Below are 15101 nucleotides of genomic sequence, written 5' to 3' on the forward strand. Positions count from 1 at the left end.
TCACTTAATGGATGATTTAATAAGATTTGGCCCATAGGCACTACATCACTAATGGATGTTTTAATAAGATTGGCCCGTAGGCACTACATCACTAATGGATGTTTAAATAAGTTTGATCACCTTCATTGGTGATTTAACCCACGATTTATAAATCATTTAGTTGGGTTTTGAAATCCTTAAAGGATTATTGTATAAGGATGACGCGCGTGATTTTAACGAATCACATCTGCCATGATTGTTAACATGCTTGCAGCGGTTAACAAGGAATCTGAATTTTTTAATTAAGTCCTACCATCTTGGCCGGATCTTAAAAGACACCAGGCTAGGTTTCACTCGTAAGATTCTTTATTTAGGCAGATCAATTTAAAAGGAATGGTTTTGATTTATTTCATACATATTAAAACAAAACTCATAACATACATTCCATAATCTCAAATACAATCACATATTGCCCTAAACGGGTCTTTCAAATAGTACATACCTCCATAGAGGTTTAAAATAAGTGACAAGTCCACGCAGGGACTAACATAAGATAAGTGTCCATGCAAGGACTAAAAGATAAGTCCACGTAGGGACTGAAATACGATAAATGTCCATGTAGGGACTTCTTTTAAAGTAGAAATTACATTAGTACAACTATTAAGGGCTAGTGGTCACGTTTCTTCTTTTTGCCCTTTAGTAGGTTCGCCAAGCCTTTGAGAAATCCTCGGTGGCTCTTTTTCTCTTCCTCGAACTCTCTCTCCACACGATCTAAATGTCCATGTAGGGACTTCTTTTAAAGTAGAAATTACATTAGTACAACTATTAAGGGCTAGTGGTCACGTTTCTTCTTTTTGCCCTTTAGTAGGTTCGCCAAGCCTTTGAGAAATCCTCGGTGGCTCTTTTTCTCTTCCTCGAACTCTCTCTCCACACGATCTAGTCGATGGAGTATCTCTTCCTGTTCAGGAGGAGAGAAACGTGGTTGTGGCGCTTGTTGCGGAACTGGAGGTCTGGGAGGTATTGGATACCCATGAGCTGAGTAGTCCGGAGCTCCCATGTTTCCATGTGCTCCGTCAGGGTAGCGTGCATTATATCTAGCCGACACCACATATGGGTCGCGCTCATAATTGTAGTTGTAATGTGCCTGAGACGGTTCGAACGGGTTGTAAGCCGTTGGACCCGTGTAAGCAGGTATGGGTTGGTCATACCCAAATGGTGGCGAATTTGGTGCAGCTGGTGCGGAGTTCGCCTCCTGTATAGGACTTGAAGGTCCTTCTTCTTGTAGTGGCGGATAGTGGCTACTACTAGAGTGTCGAGGGGTGCTGAAGTGGATACCCCCTCCTCCTCGTGTGGACATACGAGCATTTGTCCTCCTGCGCCTTGGCGGATCAGGCATTACTGGTTGTGCCGGTGGCGGAGGTGGTGGCGTAACTGCCACAAAGCGTGAATCCTCAGAGGGATCCTGTGGATGTCGCGGTTGTTGTGATGTCTGTTGAGGTGGTGTGTAGTACCACTCATGTCGGTCGAACAACGCTTGAAAGCTATCCGGTCCCTGATAGGGTGTGCCATGGAAGGATGACCCATCAGAGACTTCTATCGGATGCGTGGGCGTACCACGAGCAGGTTCTGTTGGATCAGTATCTTCATCCATATGGTCTTCGGAGAAGTGATCTTGTGGCCCTAATGGAACAAAGCCTGAAGGTTCCTGTATGTAGTCAGCTGGATTAAACTGACCTATGTAGTATGGAGTAGGGTCGTCGTAATTTCGATGCGATACCGAACGTTGTAGAGGTATGAAGGAGGGTTGTGGGTTGTTGGGATCATTCTCTGAGTTTGGCCCAAAGGAGTGCCGGTATGATGGCGTCGAGCTGTGCGAGGTGGAATGCCTCGCAAGTTCGTAAAGATCTCTTCGTCGTTGTGGTTCTTCGCTCCTTGTCATTAAAGGAGGTCTTGTACCTGACGGTCCAGCTTCGTGATCGTGATGTGTCACGATATCTCCTCTGCCTCTTCTTCCCCTTCCTCTTCCTCGAAATATAACAGGTGGCATTTTTTTCCTACTTTATAAAACTTTAAATACCAATAATAAAATTAAAAAAAAACAAAATTGGAATAAAAATTCGAATTTGTCCTAAGTTCTTGTCTAGACTCAAGTATGTGCAATTGTGTCATTGAGATTAAACACAATAGGATAGTGTTTAATTCACTCAATGTTGGCTCTGATACCAACCTGTCACACACCGATTTCCACGTGTATCACCGGTGGGCCCGGTGGGGGATTACCGTGACGTAGTTGGCAACAATATAGTCAAACCACACAATTATATAAATGCACAGCGGAAGCTTTAAAGATAAATATATACTTCAACCTCTGGTGGTAATATCAAATATATTACAGAAGTTGAATGTATCCACAGCGGATCAAAATAATAAAATATTGTTCATTCAGATACGGCATCGAGTTTGCGAGACTATTCGTGATGCTTAGGAAGCTAATACCAGCCAATTTCGTATAGTACCTGCACTTAATCTTTTTGGGGAAAATACGTCAGTTTACACTGGTAAATACGTTCAACTGACACATTTAAAAATGTTTATTAAAATTGATTTGAATGCACAAGGCACAAATTCTTTTATAACTTGGGAAAATTATTAAAATCTTGTGAACGTATTACATGTTCTTTTATGCGTTTAGTAGCCCGGATCGTGCCGGGTTAAAGATTAATAGACACACCACATTGCGTAAAACCGTAGTATAGAAACCAACGGCTACGTCTTTTAATTAATTGTCGACAATATATACCGGGTGTACGCCTACACCGGGATGTCGATGGTCGTGGCCATTTCGTAAAATGATGCCAAGGATATCCGGGACAACGGTCATTAACCCCCCAAAGGCTTTTAAGAAACAAAACTGTTTAAATGAGCCGATCATATTATTCAATTACCCACCTAAGCGGTGGAAAGATATGATGCTCAATCAAGCGGTATTATTATACCGTATCCCAAGCCCGTATAGGGGAAATAAGTTAAAAGTATTTACCTTTGCAAGTATTATTCCTTAATTGGATTAAATCACCGATAGCTTTTACTGGGCTCCTAATCTGGAACGAAGGTTTTAAATTAACCTCTTAGAATCCTAACGGGTCTTTATATTGGCCGTAGCCTAGACCGGTTGGTTCCGGAATATAAATATGGTTTAATCGTGCGAAAAGGCGAAAACCGAGAATGGAATGTGATTCTGCCCCAAACAAGTCCAGAGACTTGTTTTATATGGGTTCAAGGTTCACACTCTGGATTTTGGGGTCCAAATAATATAATTTGACCCGTATCGGCTAATTTATGAAAACTAGTTTCATAAGCCGAACCGTGCGCGCAATAGGCGAAACGGTTAACCATGAGAGTCTTACGTTTATTTCCTAAGTCAATATGCCTTAAAGAGGTTGTGTTATCAGTAGGATACCTTCCGTGATGCCCGTAACGAGTTTAAGTTAATATTATGCCCCGTAGGGGCTTTTCGGTCATTTTAAAGACTTTTAAAGGGCTTTTCGAGTTCTACAGGAAATCAGAGTTTCCCGAACAGTTTATAAAGTCTAAAATACTTTATTTATTATTTAAAATCAATGGAAACTGGAATCGGGTCAAAAGACCTAGTAGAACTCAAGTTTTGGCCGAAAAGGGTATATTCGGTATTTACCGAACCGTAGCCATAACCGCAGATTATGAGCAAGGTAAAAATTATTAAAAATCTTTAAAATTCCAAAAATATTATTCTACTACAGTGGGTAAAAGTTTTGGAGACGAAATCTTGGTTTAGATGGGTGTTATGCTAATTGCGCCGTTTATTACAAAAGTTTACTTTAATTGCGCTATTTAGCATAACTCTCATTCTAGACCTCGGATTGACGTGAAACTTTAAGGACATGCTTATAATTTAGTAAGCAAGGTTATGGTCCATTCACGTGTCCGAAATACTCGTTTTATTTTTAAAAGGCCGTTACGGTCAACTTTTAGGCGATTAACGGAAATGCGTAAAAGACTCGGACAATTCATGAACCGATCACAGAGGTCTATACCATCATGTAACCTGGTCCTAAGAGAGTCCTAAGGCATATCTATACCTCACTAAAACGGGTCAGAACTGAAGTCAAAGCAAAAGTCAAACTTTTGCGACATTCGGCTCCGAACCGGGTCAATATAGCAAATGGTCGATTCAAACGAGCGTAAACAAGTTTATATACTTAATATCATGTTTTATGAGTGTCAAAACTGGTTTTATAACATATACATTACAGATTATGTATAAAACGGCAAAATAGCTTTCTGTTGACTTTTTAAGTGCACGTTTGACTCGACATTTGACATAGTTAGAGCGGTGATCAGAGGGAACCCTTTTAGAGGTTTATTACCCACATTAGTACCAACTCATAACTACCTTTGATTCGTCATAAGACTGAACCATCTCGGATTTATTTTAAAGTCAAACCGTATTTACGACGGTTTGGTTTCTAGTGATTTTCTAAGCATAAATTGAACTACAAGGGATCTAATGAACTTACAGAAGTTAAGACTTGCTTAGAGAGCAATGAAGAACACTTGAGAGCCTTTAGAATGACCAGAGAAGTGTTGTTGTGTTGTGATGAAAGTTATGAACACAAGTATGCTATTTATAGCCAAAGTCAAGGTCCAAGATCATCACACAACACCCTACAACTGATCATGCATGGTTGGCATGTGTCCTAGCGGGTTATGGGTCGAGTAGGGGGGGCCCATGCCTCTTTTATTGGCGTTTTGATCATTCACAAGCTCCAAAGGCAAGAAAATACAAACTTTCTGCATCTGGGCGTCCAATGCGGCCCGCATGGGAGTTTCCATGCATTTGTACGCGGGTCGCCTGAGATTCAAACTTCAGGCGCGTAAAGGAGGTGGCTCGCGGCCCGCCTCCACTTAACCCAAAACACAACGCGGGTCGCGAGAGGCTTGATTTTCAAGTTTTTAAAATCTTTTATAATCATTACGAAATCCTGGTAATTAATAACGAAATCTTTCGTAATTATTAACCTGACCTTTCGGGTTTGAAGGGGTAACTTTGCGGTTTGGCCCTCGGTTAATTACAACTAAGGACCTCGTGTTATTTACCCGCTTAGTTAAGTCCCTGGTTAGTTTATTAATTATTCTGAAAGCCTTAACTTTCATTGTTGACGCTTTTAACCCTTCTCATACGAATTCGATCATAACTTTCTCGTTTTAAAACGGAACTTCGCGGAATTTATACAGTATGTTCTAGTGAGCGTATAATACTGTTACAAAGCCTCGGGAGCGTTAAAGGGTCACTCAGAGGTATAATTAAACATGTTGACACAGTTAACCCCTGTAGCTTGTAATCTCTCACTTTCTTTCGCGTTTCGCTTCCGTACGATCCATGATTTATTCGTTTGAGGGTACAAGCACTACTTAGGGTTACTATACAGTATATTTACCCTTGCTTGATATTTATAACCCTCGAATTTACATACATTCAAGGTTTGTCAATGTTAGTCCTTTATTTAATATCAATGCCACGTGTAATCAAATGACACGTGTTAACACATCATTGGACACAAAATTTCGAGGTGTTACATTTACGAATCAAGATCTCTTTTATGTTACATCAATTTCAATGTGTTTTACATTTGATCATTACTAGTTTCAAATTCGATTACATGAATCACGTCTCCCACAATCTAAAACACTTAACAACAATCGAGAACAAACTAAATTTATACTCTTTCATTTCTCATTATTTAGGTCAACATGACTATATCATTCATTATGTGAAACTATTTGAAATCACACGAGCCTACATGCAATATTTGAATTTCTACATGCTTATGTGAAACATGCAAACATAAAGGTTTGTTTAGTATATATAGGAATTATAGTTTAGGGTTTATGTTCCTTCAATTTTAATCAAATAGTTTTTTTCTTGTCAAATCTATTGGTTGATTATATTGAAGAAGACTTAATTCTCAACAATTTGAATCAGAGCGGTTCATCAATTTGGGAGGCTTGTTATCATCAAGCAAGTGTGGCTCAACCGGGTAATCAGGCGTTGGTTACCGTTAAGGAGAACAACATTATGGCTCTTTAATGTTCGATGTTATCTTCAACAAACTACACGGTGTGGGCTATGAGGATGAGGGTTATTTCAATGTTCACAGGTGTGGGAGCAAATCGAACCGAGTATGGGTGTGAATGCCGATAAGAAAAATATTTCAATTGCTCTCATGTTTCAAGCTATACCCGAAGAGCTGATTTTGCAAGTTGGAAATCTCAAAATAGAAAAGGACATGTGCAATGTTCTAAAGACCCGCCATCTTGGGGAAAATCCGATCACAGAGGCAAGACTTCAAACTTTAATGGCAGAGTTTGAAAATTTGAAAATGAAGGATCAAAGTGCCATAGACGAGTTTGCTAATAAGTTTTCCGGGTATACCTCACGAGCTGCATCACTTGGCTCGGTTATAAAAGAAAACACATTAGTCAAGAAGTTCCTCAACGGATTGCCAAAGCGGTTCATTCATATGGTGGATTCAATAGAACATGTAGTTGACTTGAAGATCATCGGCTATTATGACATCATGGGTCGGCTTAAAGCTTTTGAAGAAAGGATCAAGGATGAGGAGGAGACTCAATCCGCAAATCTAAACTAACTTTTGTTTACAAAATCAAATGAAAAAGCAAAGGAAAAGAAGCACGGATGTGAGCATTGTGATTGTGAGAACTTGAGTCGAGAGGATCTTGGACAAGGCCGAGGCCGAGGCCGAGGTAGAGGTCGGGGATCTGGGAGAGTTGAAGGAGATCGTCGAGTACAACGGGACAAAAGCCACGTCATGTGTTACATGTGCAATGACCCCGACCATTACATATTGGAGTATCCAAAGTGGAAGAAAAAGGAGGAAACCAACCTTATCCGATATGAGGACAATGAACCAACTCTAATTTGACGAAAAGTGTTTGAAAAGATTAAGGGATGATTGTTGGGACTAATCTTGCTATACTCAAAAGTTGAAGGATGCTAAATGGTTTAGTTTAATTTAGTAGAAAGATTTAGGATATATGTTAGTTTTGTTTTATTATTATTTGGTTTCCTTATTCTAGTCTACCTATATATAAGAGTGATGAAACACCGGTTAACACTAAGGTTAATCGGTGGGGTTATTTCTTCTGTGGGTTCAACCTCTTTTCCTACTCGCGGGAATGGCTCAGATCCTGCAAAACAGTAACACCGTTAGTCTCGTTAAGAGGGGGAGATGGGGGGTTTCCCTCTTAACCAGGCTCCGGCGTAAGAATAAGTACTGCTCTGAGAGAAAATAAAGAGTGTGTGTTAAGTGTGTGAGTATATAGAGCCAAGATGCTGAACCTGAATGATGAAGGGTCCTATTTATAGCCGGAGTGTGAAGAAGGGAGGAGCAGCTGTGCCAGCTGTGGTTGCGCGCCAGTTGTCTGACCAAGGGGAATATCCTCTTGGTCTGCTCTGCCATAGCCAGTATAGTGGTACACGTGGCGCGCTTACGTTTGTCCATGCTGGAAACCTTGTATTGGCGTTGTCAGCTCTGCCCCCTGATTTGTCGCAGGCCTATGTGTCGTCCTGCTACTGGTGACACGTGTTGTCCTTTGGTCGGATGGAGCATCTTTGGTGCCACCTCGGCGTCTTCCAGAAGTTTCTAGAAGCTTCTGGATTGCTTTGCTGATGTGGGCGCCATGTATGCTCAAAAAGTGGTGTGGTCCCTGCCATGTAGGTAGGGAATTGGGACCATACCTCTTCAAAGAGTAATAAAATAATTCTTCTTATTAAATCCATTGTTTGATTATATTAAAGAAAGTCTAATTTCCAATACTACCTGATTAAATCAATTGTTTGATTATATTATAGAAAGGAAGATGAAGATTGGGTTTAAATACTAAAATTACAACATGACATTTTGTAGGATTATATCATTTTGAAATCGTCACCATATTCAATAACTGATGTTTTTGTTTGAACGTTTTATATTCGGTTAACTTTTATTTGAACTAGAGGGCAGGCCCGTGCGATGCACGGCATGACCAATATTTAGCGTCCTTTTTGCTGTGCGTTTGGGGAAAATGTTTATGTATGGATAAAAGTTAATTAGTAGAAAGACAATGTAAGAGAAGCCATACAAAACGTGATAAGAGCATGTACCATGAGCCGGCCACAAAAAAATTAAGGCGTGCATAGAATAGGAAAATTTGTTGCGTAATCTGTTTAAGAGCAAACATGTATGGCAAGTCTAAAAACATACATCACAGCGAAAAAAACTTAAAAGGAGTTCATGAAGCTCCCGGTTTTATTCAATAATTCACGAAATCTTCTGCCGCTAATGCATGGCTATGTAGTCGACGTTCTCCTTAGTAGTTTCTTGTCTACAACAGGTTTAAGGAAGGAAACATAAGCAACGGGTATGAGCTAGTCAAATCAAATATCTATATGCTTATAGGCAAAATATATACCTTTCACCTGGTGCGCTACCCACAGAACCATCTGAATAAGAAGCTTCATAAGTAGGGCTGTGAAATAAAGAAAGGAAATGTTAGGAAGAACTTTAACTTGGATGACGTATATATTAGTAGCTCGTACGCCATTATTTTGTACAAAAAAATTGATAGAATGTAACTTTGTTCAAGTAGTGACACAACACAAATGGATATGATGTGTAAAACGTATATGCTTATAGGCTAAAAACATACCTTTCACATGGAGCGCTATCCACAGAACCATCTGAATCAGAACCTGCATAAGTAGGGCTGTGAAAGAAGGAAAGGAAATGTTAGGCAACTACTTGGCATGTATAAATAGGGGAAAAAGCATGAACCAATGATTAAACTTAAATATCCAAACGAACAAAGAAGCGTAAATAAATTCACTACAAATTTCATCATAATCGATATAAAGAAAGGTAACCTTACGGAATGTGGGAATCTAGTGGTGGGCTCGTATGTATTCTTAAATCGAAAAAGCACATATCAAAACCAATGGTGTCGATCGTTTCTATTTTTGCAGTTGGTCATTCGGACGGAAATGGTTCTGTCCAAATTAACGTTGGTCATTCGGACGGAAATGGTCTACATACTGGTCAATTTTCCACCCTTGCATTCCGTGGTTTCGTGAGAGCTTAGGTTTGTCCCTTTTTTTTCAATGTTACAATAAAAATATTATTTTATAATGTTGGAACAGTGTATTATTACAATGCTAGTTATAAAACTTTATGGGTTTTATTTCATATTTTTTCCATTTAATAAGTAACAGTTGTATAGCGAGTCATAAAGAAATAAACATGATGTTTGTATCATATAATATTCAATTTTGAACATTTGCTTAAACACGACACAAATGGAGATGTAGTTATGTGGTTCATTGAATTTGGTAAGTAAAAAGGATATATAGAAACTTACATGTACTTTCTGTTTGTTTCTTTGAGCTTAACTGGTGTTGGTATTGTCATCACCCCTTTACCCATCCTAGTCATGGGAGTAGGACTGGTAGATCCAACGGGTTGACAACTGGTTTCGTCTGGGAATACACGCTTGCAGTTGAAGCTCTCAAAGGTTCCATGATTGTAGTATGTGGATGTGTCAACTTGGATGGTTCGGGTGGTGCCCACAAGTGAGTGCAAGCAGTTTGGGAGCGTTGAGATGCTACCGTTAGAGTTCTGTATCATGACTGGAGTGAAGCTATCCTGGATGCTTTCGGAATAAACGGTGAAGATATGCGAGAGACCCGATTCCACATTGAGTATAGACTGAGCAGTGGTGTTTGTTAGAATCTGTGCAGTGTCATCGAAGCACATGATGACCACACTTGCCGTGGAATCGAGCACATCAAGTTCAAGATGGAACCTGTTGAAAGTTTTTTTTTCAGATGTCAAAGTGTATAAAGGCGTTTGCCAACGCAGATAACCATAGAATACCAAAACCAAACCTTGCTCGGGGAAACATACACTACTAGAAAACTAGGTTTTTCCGACTGCAATTTTGGTCGCAAACCGGTCGCAATTGCCCTGTTGTGACCATTTTTCGACCGGAACTACAATCGGAAAAACACCCGTCGCAATTGCTCTATTCCGACTAAGTCGCGACTGCTACTATCTTTTGCGACTCGGGTTTTGCGACTTTAATAATGGTCACAAATATTGCGACTGTTCCTGGTTTTGTGGGACTTCGGTTGCGACGGTCTTGATGCGACCGTATTGCGACCGCATGCCTTTTACAAACTGCGATCGTTTTCCGACCGCCTGTCTTTTACTAATTGCGACTGTTTTCCGACCGCCTCTCTTTTGAAAAATTGGGACCATTTTTGCGGTCGCAATTTCTATTTATTTTTTAAAAATTATTTTTATCTATTTTCTATTTTAACATGCATATAATGTCAATTTTAAATTTCACATATTATCAAATTTTCACAATTATATAAAACATCCCACTTGAAACATCAAATACCAAAGTTATCATAACAAAATACATATTCAAAACAAAGTGTTTATACGTTTTGAAACCTAGCTTTTAGCATCACTTCAATGTTTGCTATCATCTCATTCATAGCCTCTTTCTCCGCCTTATCTTTCTCTTTTTCCACCACCAAGTCCGCAATAATATCGTTCAACCTTTCTTTTTCTTCTTCATTTTCTTTCACTATATCTTCACTATATCTTGGATAATCACGTTCAATCTTTCAATCTAATAAAACCAATACAAAGTGAAATATTAATGGCCAGCATTATCACAATTTATACAATTTACGAAACTTATTAGCTGCTTATACAATTATAGAATAAAGAGAAAAAAAAATCAGCTTGACTTCTAAGGTCAAATAGCCTATTTTTCAATAATATCCATACAAAAGTTAACATATTATTAACTATTATTGACTGAGAAGTGAATGCATGAAAAAATAATGTCAATATTTGAGTTTAAACATGTTTGAACCAAACAACTTAAAAGAATAAACATACCTCTTGGTCTTGTTTACCTTGATGCTGAACGTTAAAATCATGCTTAAGATTGCTTAACCCATATACTTTGCCTCTCTTCTTTCCCCCGGAAGCTCGGTACCACAGTTCTTTGTCAAGTTCTGGGTGTTGGCTACTTTCCTCCCCATACTTCTCCAAATGATACCCTCATATTTCACCTACAAATACAACCTAATTTAACATACTTTGCACTAGCGAACCAATAATATAGATACAATAAAATTGATATGTAATTTTTTATTATTCATAAAAATAACACCAAATATTTGAAGTTATAACAAAATACTTAATTATAGTCTTAATCAGCAACAAGGTATGTTGACAAAAAAATGGCATCCGATATAACTAAACTAAACAAATTTTCTAATCTGAACAAAATCTCCAGGAATATGGATATGGATGGGGTTACATAATCCCACCCACCGCAAGATTATATCTGAAGTATGTGCTTTCTTAAACAAGATCAGCCTATTAACCCATTCAAGGGGAATAATGTGTAACCTCTATAAATAAACACGGAGAGGGTTTGGATGTACATTTCATCAGTTGTAACTAATTGGGGTAATTGGGGTAATCACGGTTTTCTGATTATTTAGGGGTCAAGATAACCAGATTCGGAGGCTCACATAAGAAGATGTAAGAAATAACCAGTTTCAAAATATAAATCCAAATACCAGATTCCGATTATACATTAACTAGTCCTTAATGGTGCAATAATCAGTTTCAAAATATAAATCCAAACACCCTTTCATATTGTTGCAAACAGCACATGGTTTTGATGTGATGTTAACAGTAAAACTACAGTCAAGCAAATCATGAAAACTGAATCGTTAACACTAAGAGTAGGTATGTAGGGTGCATACCGTTAGGTACAGTCGGTTAGTATCTAGAAAATGGAAATACTATAATGGCAAGAAACATATCTATCAATCTCATACACTTCAAAACATATCTATCAATCTCTCTTTTTTTTATTTCTATTAAGCCTATAAACTATGCAGTCAATAGCGGTGGGATAGCGATTAGCAGCCCTCGTGTATAATGACGGTCCAGAATAGCGGAATCGATATTATTGGTGATATTGGCCCACATAAACAATAAAATCTTCATATTAATTATCAAATCATACATCAAGTGAAGAAACTTACCCAAGTCTCATGTGCCCTATCGTCAACCCATGCCGATTTTTTTTCTTGTACATTCCCTTCTAATTCAACACCCTCCAAATCAACATCCTCCAAATCAACGTTCTCAACGTTCTCACCCTTCTAATTCAATATTAATGTATGTGTACTTACTCTCCATCTATAATATAGGTCCACTCACGGTTCACTGGTTCGGGTACTTGGACTTGGGAAGAGCCTCCCCGCTTTGTAGAAGCAACACGAAGACACATCATCACCATCACCATCACTACCCTCCTCAATGGGAGAAGACATCAAAGTATGCTGCTGATTTGACTTTAGTCCAACGGTATCACTACTACCTAGAACACTTCCTTGACTACGACCTTGCTCACCACTACTTCGATCAACACCTTGGCCACGACCCTTGCTGATATTTGTCGTAGTACGTCCCATGATATCTACAATAAAAAGCCAAGTGTGAGATTCAGCAAATATGATTTGTTGATTTTGATGCTTAGGAATTAGTTATTTTATGTCAACATACCTTGTTGCTGCCCTGTTCTCTTATTTTTTACCAAAGCAACCTCAACTTGTCCATGTTCGTCAAAAGCATGCCGGATCTAACAGAAAACAAATAAAAAATTAAGAATTTGCATGATTACTAACAGAAAACAAATAAAAAAAGAATTTAATATGAAAAAATTACATCCTCTTTAGTGACGGTTTTTGGAACAGAACTAACAGAAAGTTTGGTAACACTGCCTACAGATAGTTTTTTCTTCGCAAAACTGCCTCCACCATATTGATCTGTGAAGTTTATCAATTTCATCATTTCCCGCATTGGGTTACACATTCCGTCAATTAACGATTAACAAGAATAAAGCTCATAACTATCTAACATACTTATGATAAAATCTTACTATTATAGCACAAATCACTTACACGTTAATAGGCAATTAAAAAAGAACTCTAATTACACGCTTACATACCTTGTTGCTGCCCTGTTCTCTTGTTGTTGCCCAGTTCTCTTGTTGCTGCCATGTTCTTTTCAGTGACCACACCTTGCCCCCTGCCGCCTCCTGCCACAAACGATTACATAAAAGTACTAGTTAGTAATATGCTAAATACAGAGAAAACAGTTTAAGGCTGATGATCATATTGGCTATTATATAGCATAATACATGATAGCACGGTTCATGCTGCTGATCAATGACAGACATTTTAGCATAATACAAAGACAAAAGTAGGACAACTCAATATCATAATTGGACCAAGCTTAATTGGCCACAACAGGATAAAACATTTGAGTTGATGTCTATAAGGAATCAATATACAGTAAGCAATATCATTAGTCTAGTATATAACCATGTTCTTCCTATATATAAATGCATTCAAAGCTGATGCAAGTGTTGTTGCAGTTCGTCTAGTATATAACCAACATCCTCTTCTTCCTATATCATTGTGTAATTCATAACTTAACTAACGAAGGTTAAGACGACCAATTCTTATTCTTAACAAAATAATAATAATAATGTATAAGACGACCAATTCTTATTCTTAACAAAATAATAAATCCACAGCAACAAAATAATAATAATAATAATAATAATAATAATAATAATAATAATAATAATGTATTCAAAGCTGATACAAATTCCGTCAACACAACGCGAGTCGAACGATGAATCTAAACAATGAACAAAATCGAAGGGAAAAATATACAGATTAAGGTTCAAGGAAGAAATTAGGGCAAAATTAGGGAGAATAAGAGACCACACCTTGCCCTCTGCCGCATCCTGCCACAAAACCACGACATCTGCCGGCATCTGCTGTACTACGTGCCATGATACTACAAAAAATAGAATCAAATTAACCTTCAAATACCTTAGATCCGTGAAACGACGTGAAATCGAGAACAACTTCAATGTACCAGCAATAGTGTGACAGAAATTGGTTAGAGGAACGATTAAGGAGTCGTCGATCTAGGTTTTATGCAGAACACCTGGTGAATCTTTGGTAATGCGGAGGAACGATTGGGGAATCGCCCATTCGCCTATCTAGGGTTTTGAGAGAGAGAGAGAGAGATTGGGGGAATTAGGAGCGGGATATGAAAATTTTAAAGGGTTATCTATATTTTAAAGAGATTGGGGGAATTACCTGTACCAAAGTCTAACTTATAAAATCCCACATTGTTTTTATAGGGGTTATTTATAATGGAAATCAAGGCTTTAAACAAAAATTTAAAACGTGAAAGAAATATTCTTTAAGGAACTGGTAATTTGACTTATTAAGCAAATGAACAAATATTCTTTAAGGAACTCGTAATTTGACTTATTAAGCAAATGAACAAGTTTTTGAAAGAAAAAAGAGGGATCTTTAATTTTTGTAAAATGATTCCTTACATTTTAAGTAAATTAAGCAAATGAACGGTTTGTGGACGTTGTGGAGATGAAAGTTACAAACAAGTCATCAATGGCTCACAATTGTCTGCTAACCGATTTGATATGGCTACAGCACTAATTATTAAAAAGTAAATCCGTATTTAAGTGCAAGTTATTTCATCTACTAATTACAGAAGTCGAGTTTGAAAATATCATAACAATTACATGAATTTGTTGTATAAGATTAAAATTACATTCCATCTAACCTATTTATTTCACTAAAACTGATTAAAAACTCTATTTCGGCTCGTTTTTTACTCGAAACTAATATATTGAGTTAAAAATCGTTGAAACCCGTTTAACTCATTATATTAACTAATAACTAGTAAAATAAATATTAATGTCAACAGTTGTTAACTTAATTACATTATCAACATAGGATATCAGGGTAAAAAAACTTTATTTTTTTAAGTGTCATTATTGATTGATACTACAATCATCTATTCAACTTTTTATACTAGTTAACTAGTTTAATGATGACTAATTAATGGATAAAAAGGAGTGGCTTCATAGTATCTATTAACTGA

General features: G+C 37.7%; 1 protein-coding gene across 2 annotated transcripts; it reads right to left on the reverse strand.

The window, feature by feature from the left end:
* Positions 1–10423: 10423 nt before the first annotated feature.
* Positions 10424–14239, reverse strand: LOC110883821 (flowering time control protein FCA). 2 transcript variants are annotated; one of them, XM_022131470.2, is made up of 8 exons: positions 14064–14239; positions 13912–13982; positions 13123–13212; positions 12840–12940; positions 12678–12753; positions 12155–12591; positions 10989–11164; positions 10424–10713 (listed from the first exon to the last, which is right to left on the reverse strand). In XM_022131470.2, exons 2-6 carry the CDS (start codon positions 13976–13978, stop codon positions 12329–12331), a joined length of 597 nt encoding a protein of 198 aa, XP_021987162.1. In that variant the 5' UTR covers positions 13979–13982; positions 14064–14239; the 3' UTR covers positions 10424–10713; positions 10989–11164; positions 12155–12328. The 2 variants fall into 2 exon arrangements, with proteins under 2 accessions (XP_021987162.1, XP_021987161.1); XM_022131469.2 differs by having other exon boundaries at positions 14018–14239.
* Positions 14240–15101: the final 862 nt, after the last annotated feature.

Source organism: Helianthus annuus, chromosome 10, assembly GCF_002127325.2.
Source record: "Helianthus annuus cultivar XRQ/B chromosome 10, HanXRQr2.0-SUNRISE, whole genome shotgun sequence".
NCBI classification, from domain to species: Eukaryota; Viridiplantae; Streptophyta; class Magnoliopsida; order Asterales; family Asteraceae; genus Helianthus; species Helianthus annuus.